General features: G+C 56.0%; 1 protein-coding gene across 1 annotated transcript in view; it reads right to left on the bottom strand.

Moving 5' to 3' along the window:
• Positions 1-5,893: 5,893 nt before the first annotated feature.
• The window catches only part of IGFBP2 (insulin like growth factor binding protein 2), a 64,610-nt gene continuing 61,935 nt past the window's right edge, over positions 5,894-8,568 (bottom strand). Inside the window, exon 4 of the mRNA XM_072874991.1 lies at positions 5,894-8,276. Within this exon, the coding sequence (XP_072731092.1) occupies positions 8,109-8,276 (168 nt within the window). The 3' untranslated portion in view covers positions 5,894-8,108. The remainder of the gene's footprint in view (positions 8,277-8,568) is intronic.

The raw sequence follows: 8,568 nt of genomic DNA, 5'->3' as shown, positions 1-8,568 counted from the left end.
TCTACACCCCCAAAGCCCCTTTGAGCATGCTGGAGCTGGGCAGGGAGGAAAGAGGGTCCACAGCACCACCGGGTCCCCACCAGCGGGGATGGGACAAGGGGGATTCGACACTGAGGAGCTCCGTCGGAGGCTCCTCTCCATCATGGATTGGGCACACTCGTAGCCTCCCATGGCATGGCATTGCTGCCCTGAGCACCCCACGGGACCCCCACCAGGACACTTGCCCCGACTGAGGGCAGGACTGGACACTCCACAGATATTTTCCCCAGAGTTCTAGTAGGGGTGAGTCTCGCCAGTGGACTTCCACAGAGACCCGGTGGGGCATGTTTGGAGCTGAGGGCAAGGCATCGTCCCTTGCTGAAAAGAGGGTGCCACCAAATGCAGATCTGTCCCCCAAAAAGACCCGCAGGAGCAGGGTGACCCCTGCATTGCTGGAGGGGAGCATGGTGGGTGCTGGGGCCAAGGGAGGGGCTGATGGAGCATAGTTGGTTTGACAAGGCAGGGGGGGTTAATGGTGCAGTGAAGTTGGGGTGAAGAATGGGGTAAAGAAGGCAGGTGGAGGAGGAGGAGGAGCCTGTGCCAACCCCAAGGGCCACAGGTCGTCATTGTTGCCACTGTCGCCCATCTCCTCCGCTCGCTGATCCCCGTGCAAAACCTCCTGACTGTTATAGGCCAGTACCACCTTCCCCAGGACCCGTCCCTCCTTCTCTCTCCCTCTTTCTTGCCTTTTTGTTCGTTTGTTTGTTTTGTTGTTTGATTTCCCAAAACTTGAAAGCCTTTGGCTGCAGAGAAAGGAGACGTGCTGCCGGGGCAGGAAGGGAGCAGACAGAGGGATGGCAGCTCCCCACGGACCTTGTCTTTCGGGGCAGATGCTTTTGCAGGGCGAGGGTCAGCTTATGGGGGATGCAGCCCAGCTGGGGGCCCAGTGGTGGCCTCATGACGTGGCCACCATGGTGACACTGGGAGGGGGACACAGGGTGCCTCCCCGACCTCCCCCTACAAAGTGCATCTCAGCTGTGGCCCTGGAAGCCCAGAGCACCAAAATCCATTGCGCACAGCCTCCCTCCCCACCGCACACCCAGTGACGGGACAGCACCACCTGGCCTGTCCCCACCAGCCTGGGGGGAGGAGGATGCGAAGAGGGGGCTGCACCACCCTTGCCCCCCCAGGCCACCTCGGCTCCCACGACAGGGCACCAAGCGATGCCCCGGCCGCCCGCTCCCTCAAGGATCCCCGGCAGGACGAGGCTGTTTGCAGGCTGCACTAATATTTAGGACCGGGGTTGGGCTGGGGGTGAGAGCGGCTTCAGGAGGGGTTAGCCACCCCCTGGGGTGGCAGTGACGAGGTGCTCCTGTTCTCAGCACCCAGCAGCACCCCTTTGCATTTGGGGTGAGAAAACCAAAAGGGGCAGATTTGGGAGCTGGGGAGGGAGGGGGGGGGTTAAGGCACACGGGGAGATGCTGGCGATTCGTGCATCAAGGGGAGGTGCGAGGCTCAGGGGTCTCCGGCCACGGTGTTTGCACCAAGCCTACGCTGGCACCCAGGAGGCTGGCTGGGAAGGAGAGGACAAGGATGGCGCAGGGGTCAGGACAGCCCTTCCACCACATCTCCCCGGGGAGCGGTGCTCAGCGGCTGGGCTACCCCTTGTCTGTACTCCAGTGGGCTTCGAAAACCACTAGTACAAGAGCATTTTGCACTATTTCTCCGCTCTCTCTCCCCCCCCCCTTCTCTTTTTCTCCCCCTTCCCCATGAAAACTTTCTTTTTGTTGTTGGGGTTTTTTTGTTGTTGTTGATTTTTTTTTCCCAAACGGAGCATTGTATATTTAAGGACCGACAGTTCACCTCGCTTCCAGACCGCTGTCCTGGCCCTGGCTAGGTGCCCCCCCTCCCCAGCCCCACCAGCCCCCACCACTGCCACCGGGACAGACGTCACCGCTCACGTTACCCACCATTGTAACACAGTTGTTAAAACACACCAGATTCCGAGTTTCCTGCCTGGTTTTTATCTTTAAGCAATACTCACTACACATTTTACGGTAGCTTTTTATAGCTTTACATACATACGGTAGCTCTGTTGTTTCGTTTTGTTTTGTTTTTGTTGTTTTGGTTTTTTTTTTCCAGTAAACAAGAAATACTCATAATCTTACTGGTGGGAAAAAAAAAAAAAGCAGTTTGTGAAAAACTGACAATGGAAGAAGAGCTTAATGCTCTGTTTAGCATTTTGTACTTAAAAAGAAAAAATCTCACATTTTATTAAAAAGTGAAGATTGCTGTATACTATTTATTCAACTTATAATTTATGTTACTCTTTGATCTTTGTCTTTTCTCATGACAAAGCATTTATTTAATAAAGTTATGCATTCAGTTAGCTTGTGCCTGACCCTCGTGGAGCGTCTGTGTGCTAGGGCCGGCCAGCGAGCGGCTCCGGCCTCGAGCACCCTGTGGCTGGCCATGCTGTGTCCCTGGGGGGCTCATCCAGCTCCATAGGGATGCTGGGAGAGGTGCAGGGTGTGCGGTATTGTGGTGGCAATGGTTTAGGAGAGCTTTTGATACGGGACCAATCTGCTAAGTCAGTGGCAAAATTGCAAGTTTGAGTTTAGAGCATCCTTAAAGCAGGGCTGTCCTATTTTTTTAGCAATTTATTTGCATGGATGTGGCAGTGGGGCACAGCACCCACATTCAGCTGGGTTATGGGGCGAGAGGGCCTGGCTGCCGGTGATGCTGGGCCCCCAGCTGCTGTCCCAAGCTAAGCCCCACAGTTTGGGATCTGACGTGATACTTGAGCCTCAGCCCTCGCTGGGCTCAATCTGGAAAGATTTGCCCCAGGGTCCTCGTGTGCAGGAGGATCCCTGTGCCATCTCTGAGGCAGCCCAGCCAGGCTCTGGTCCTCAGACACCTCGGGTAGCCCTCGGTGGCCCTTCCCATTGACCCATGTCCTCCCCAATGCCAGATCTGGCCCCCCTCCGCCTACGCAGCCATCTGCCTACATCCTCCCACACACCCCCTCCTCCTGTGCTCCCCCATGCCCCTCCATCCGCCCGGCTGCCGGCATCACCCCACGTGCCCAGAGCAGGGTGGGAGGCAAAATGGTCCCCTTTGGCCCCCACTGGGGACTGTGGTTTGCCGGGGTGTGCTAACACGTATCGCCCATCCTGCTTGCACCGCTAGGGCTGGCGCAGCCACCCGGTCCCCGATGGCCCTCTCACCCCATAGCACAGCTGGGGCCAAACCTGCTACCCCAGGCGAGCGAGGTGGGGAGGGCTCTGCACCCCGCTGCCCCCCCATGCCACCCCGCAAGCGGGGCCCGCTCCGCCCCCGGGCACCCCGCGGTGCAGGACCCGCTCGGTGCCGCAGCCGGCAGCAGGCGGCGCGCCGAGCCTGCCTGCGCTGCCTGCGCTGCGCTGCGTGCGCTGTGCTGTGCTGCCTGCGCTGCGCTGCCTGCGCTGTGCTGCGTGCGCTGCGCTGCCTGCGCTGCGCTGCCTGCGCTGTGCTGCGTGCGCTGTGCTGCGTGCGCTGTGCTGTGCTGCCTGCGCTGTGCTGCCTGCGCTGTGCTGTGCTGCCTGCGCTGTGCTGCCTGCGCTGCGCTGCCTGCGCTGTGCTGCCTGCGCTGCGCTGTGCTGCCTGCGCTGCGCTGCCTGCGCTGCCGGGCAGGGAGGCATCGCTGCTGCTTTCAGCCACACAGGCACTGAAAATGGGCTTTCCACCCAAAAAGTCAGTGCTCTGCCCCCTTGTCCCCAGCTAGTGGGCTAGCAAAGCATACTCCTACCGACAAGCTATGGCTGTACATAGATACAGCCATATGGCCTTACACTAATTATTTGTATTAAATGTTATTATTTATATTATACTAGTGTATAATTTTTATTTTTGTACTAAAACTGTAGTTTGCCAGTGTAGATAGTTGTCTGTGTGTACACCAGAGCTGCTGGGATTTCAGCTAGTATCAAACGTGCTGCTGGCCAGGTCCCGATGCCCGATTGCACACTTGATTACCCAGAGTACAGGAGGCACAAAAGGCGCCCCAGAAGAAACCCCAGAGCCAGGATCCAAGCAGTGACATCCTTCACACACATGCACACATACTCACGCAGCCTTGAAGGCTGTGTTGCAACCCTGGGGAAACCTAACCTTTGTTCCCCTTGCCTTGCTGCTGTGTCTCTGCCCCTCTGCAAGGGGCCTGGCTGGCTGCAAGCCCTTTTGCTGGGCTGAGGGCTCCTGTCCTCTTCAGGCTCTTGACTCAGGTGCAAAGGCCACCTCCAGCCCTTGAACCAGAGCATGGCCCAGGCTCTGGGCTCAGGCCCCTCTGCCACCCCCAGCTCTCCCTGGGCAGCACCTGACTTGGAGCATCTTCGTGCCCCACAGTGCTACTGGCACACCTCTGTGGCATCTCCTGAGCTACCTTCAGCTCCCCCCAGGGGAACAAAACAGGATGGTATTAAATGTTAATTTTGCTCCTTTTCCCATGTTCTCCAGCTTACATTCTCCCCTCCGACTGTCCTCCCCCCCCGCCCCACAGTCCCACGCGCTCACTGCCTCCTGTCCCCATACATTTTCCTGGTGCTCGCCGCCACTGCCCAGCCCCTTGGCATGCATCGATTCCACTCAATGTCCTGGCATAGGGTAGGCAAAAACAGATGGGGAAGCAGCCCGGTGGTTTTGCCTTCCTTTGGGGAGGCCAAAGGGAAACCGCAGTCACCTGGATGCTGGCAGTCAGGTGCCACACAGGGCCTCTCCCGCAAGGCTGCAATTTTAATTTAATGCAGTATGGGTTGGGTGGGGTTTTTTTACTATTATTACTCTTTGCCTTCCCATGGTGCCCCAAGAACTAAGCTGTGTCGTCATGCTCCCTTAGGCAGCACCTCTCACCCTGGGAGAAGTTGCAGGACCTTCAAGGGACCTGTCTCCATGGCCCCTGACTGGAGCAGCTCAGCCAAGCCCTGATCCCACACGCAGTCCAGGCCTCCCTCCACCTTCCCAGCAGCCCGTTCTGGACAAAGACTTCACACAGAAACACTAAGGCTGGCTTTTTGGCTGGCTCAAATTTTGCTCTCCTTGAGCAAGCAAAGGCAAGAGTCCTTGGAAGGTCCTCCATGGAAACCCATGGGGGGTTTCTCCCTGCAGCGCCCCGCTCAGCCGAGGAACTCTGTATGGGGTGCAGAGGAGACCAAAACCATAGCGAGATGTTTAAAGGAGCCTGGATGATTCAGGAAGAACAGGTCCACCTGCCAGCTAATAAACAGCACGGTTGGATGCAACTGCCAACTCAGGAAGCCCCTGAAATACCAAGGTTGGGAAGCTGGAAAGAGCAGAGCTCCCCTCTCCATATAGCCTTTGCCCAAGCATCTGCCAAGGTTCCTGAGGTCCTGTGCTGGGTAGGAGGGACATTCCCTTGCAAAGCTGCTCCCCTGCTCAAGGAGCAGGAAACCACAGCTCTCACACAGCCTCTCGGCAGCTCAGGGATCTTCACGATCACTGCATCTCCTGCATCACGCTGGACAGGGCATTCACGTTGCCCTCCCTGCCCAGCAAAGTGGGACACAACCACCCTTTTCCACCAAATATAGCTGCTGTCAGGCAGGGAGATGGTCTCCACACACGCTGGCCAGACGCCGACTCAAGAGGACTCGAGGGCATGGTTACGTTTTGCACACTCGCAAGGTACCGCATGTGGAGCAGGAACATAGCAGGCCAGTGGACGAGTGACACCAGTTCCTCGTCCAATTGGGACCAGTAATGATAAAAGGCCCAACTCCCCTTGCTGCTTGTCCGGCCCACTGCTTAAACACTCCCAGGACAAAGGCTGAACAGGCCCAGATTTGCGTGTGATGCACCAGGAAACGTGTCCTTTGAACGGAGGCGAGTGGGAAGGGGGAAGATGACAGTTTTCTGGCATCCCATTTAATTTATTCCAACTTTATGCAGCTCAGCTTTTCCAAAAGAGAAAAAGAAAAACACAAAAGAAAACTTCCTGATTCCTAAACCAAACAAAAAGTACAAACTGCAGATGAGAGCCAGCGTGTGCAAGGTTTACATGAAAAAGCAGAACACCCTCGGATGTTAACAGAAAACATGTCGCATTTTTACAGTTACTTGGCTTTGCATGCAGGTGTGTTTCCTTTCTCTCTCGTGCGCTCTCACTCCCTCTCGTACACATCCACGTGCACACACCCCCACCCCTGACTTTCCAAAGGGGGTCCTTTCCCTGTCTGCAGGGGTCCAAACCCCTGCAAAGTCATGAGGGGCTTAATTTGCAGAGACCACCTGTGCCCTTTGCACTCGAGCTCTGAAATGTGGGGCCAAGAAGGGGGGAAAAAGCAACAAAACCCAGCGCTCCCCTTCTTCCAGAGCCCGTTGGGCTTTTTGCTTTTCCTTATCCAGATCAAAGTCCCCAGATGCAGGGGTATCAGCAGTAGGGACCCCGATGTGGTGTTTCTCCAGTGCCATTTGGCATTTCTGGGGTGTGCTGGGAGTTATCAGGGGCTGGTCCCATCCCCGGGGGTTGCGGTCAGGCAGGGCTGCTGCCTTTGCTGCTTGGCTTGTGCGGTGCAGGCACAGAGTACTCCCAGCCAGACCCTACGCTTGCCAGGGAACCTCCTTCCTCCACCCTAGTCAACCGAACCCCATAGAGGACCTGGGATCTGGAGGCTGTTTGCTACTCAGAAGCATTTGCCAGAAACTGGGAAATGCTTTATTCTTCCCCCCTTGATTTCATTTAAGGAAAGACCAAGACACTTACTGTACAGAGGATTTTTGCAATTGCTCTGCAAATGGTATCCCTATTAAAAAGGGCGGGGGAGGGGGGGGGAGAAAAAGGAAGAAAATAATAAAATCTCCTTGCTTAGGCGACAGGGAAGTTATTTATTCTTGGCATCTGTGTGTTCTGTACAGAAAGAAATCAACAGTTGAAATAATAGCAGACACATCGCTCCTCAGAGTGGTATGTCCAGCGCAAAACCTCTCAGAGCGCCTGGAGTCACTTGGATTTAATGTATACAAATGTGTGTGTGGGCAGAGGGGTGCGTGTGTGTCAGGGCCTTTACAAAGCAAGATATATACCGTAATTTACTTACAAAAAAAAAAAAAAAGAAAAAGTGTGTGCTGAATAGCAGATGCTCACTCCAGTCCCAAGCAAAAATGGAGGGACAAGGGCAGCTGCTTGGGAGTGCAGGTTTTAGATGGGGTTTTTTCCTATCTAGAAACAAAGAAAGAATGAGAGAGAGAGAGAGACACTCCCTGGCTTGTTATTCTAAATCTACACAGCCATCCTTCCACCCAGCCCCAGCAAGTTCACTTTAGCTCCCTCACATAAGCAGATCCTAAGAAATACTAGACAATAGCCCTTCAAACCCCCTGGAAAATCAAGTGTTTAGCTTCACCATCACTCAAAGGCCACATCCTCCCAGAGCAGCGGCTGGAGCCGGGTCCCTGCAGGGCTGGCTGTGCCCCAGCACCAGGAAGGGAAGCACCCAGGGGTGTTTTGGGGTGGACTGTCTCATCCTTAGCCCTTTCCCTCACCGATGCCTCCCCACCACACCAGCATGTTCCAGCTGGGAAGCCAGGGGCTTTCCTCCTTCCCTCCCTCGCCACCTCCCATGCCAGGACTGACAGCCAGGCTGGGGCACAGGGGACCAGCGGGACACAAGAGGCAGGCAACACAGTATTTACAGTCTTTGGTCTCGGGGAAAGAGGTGGGGAAAGGGTGGGGTTTTTTCCTTTGTTTTTTGTCCCACTCCTGCCCATGGTGAGGGGTTTTGCCCCCTGGGAGGTGTCGGGGAGCACACGGTGCTCCATGCTAGAGGGTGCGGGAAGGTGCTGCAAAGCAGCGGGGAGGACAGGGCCAGGGGGTGAGGAGCAAAAAAGACTGGTTCTCTGGCTTATGTTGGGCAAAAGACTATAGGAAAGCAGTCCCTTCTCCTTGCAACCCCCCTACCGCCCTTCCCCTCCTCTCATCCCTCCCGTCTCCAGGGGCTGGGCAGCAGGGGAATGAGGGCAGCACGCAGGACCCAACCCCAGTCTCTTCCAGAGCCTAAAGAGACACGCTGAAACCCATGTAAAATCCAACACTGGGGCCACGGTGAGCTGCCTCCAGCAAGCAGAATCACGTCCATCTACTGGCTCCGCAGGGCATGTGCTCCCCGGTCCTCCTGCTCGTGGGCTGTGTAGAAGAGGTGGCACTCAGGGTCCCCGCGGATGGTGGGTGCACCCTGGATCACCTTCCCGTGGATGGGGTCCACGCACCAGCACTCACCCCGCTGCCCGTTCACCGACATCTTGCACTGCATGAAGAGGGACAGGGCAGGCGTCAGAGGAGAAAATAGGGGGGAAAAACAACCCCCTTCCCAGCCCCACCACCCCACAGCAGAGCTGGCATCTCTCCAGCAATTTGGCACTTGTTTGGATTTCGGCAAGATTCATGGATGCTGCACTCAGACATGCCAGGGTCTGTGCTGCACCAGCATCACTGCTCCAGAAGTCCAGGCTGAGGGCTGGACCTCTTCTCTCAGAAGAGGTCCAGGGAGAGGAAGAAGAGGTAGCTGTGCCAGGGACCAAGAAGCCAATTTTAATGAA

Source organism: Ciconia boyciana, chromosome 10, assembly GCF_034638445.1.
Source record: "Ciconia boyciana chromosome 10, ASM3463844v1, whole genome shotgun sequence".
In the NCBI taxonomy this organism is placed as follows: Eukaryota; Metazoa; Chordata; class Aves; order Ciconiiformes; family Ciconiidae; genus Ciconia; species Ciconia boyciana.
Note: the sequence above shows the minus strand (reverse complement) of the source record. Positions and strands in the feature narration are given on the sequence as shown.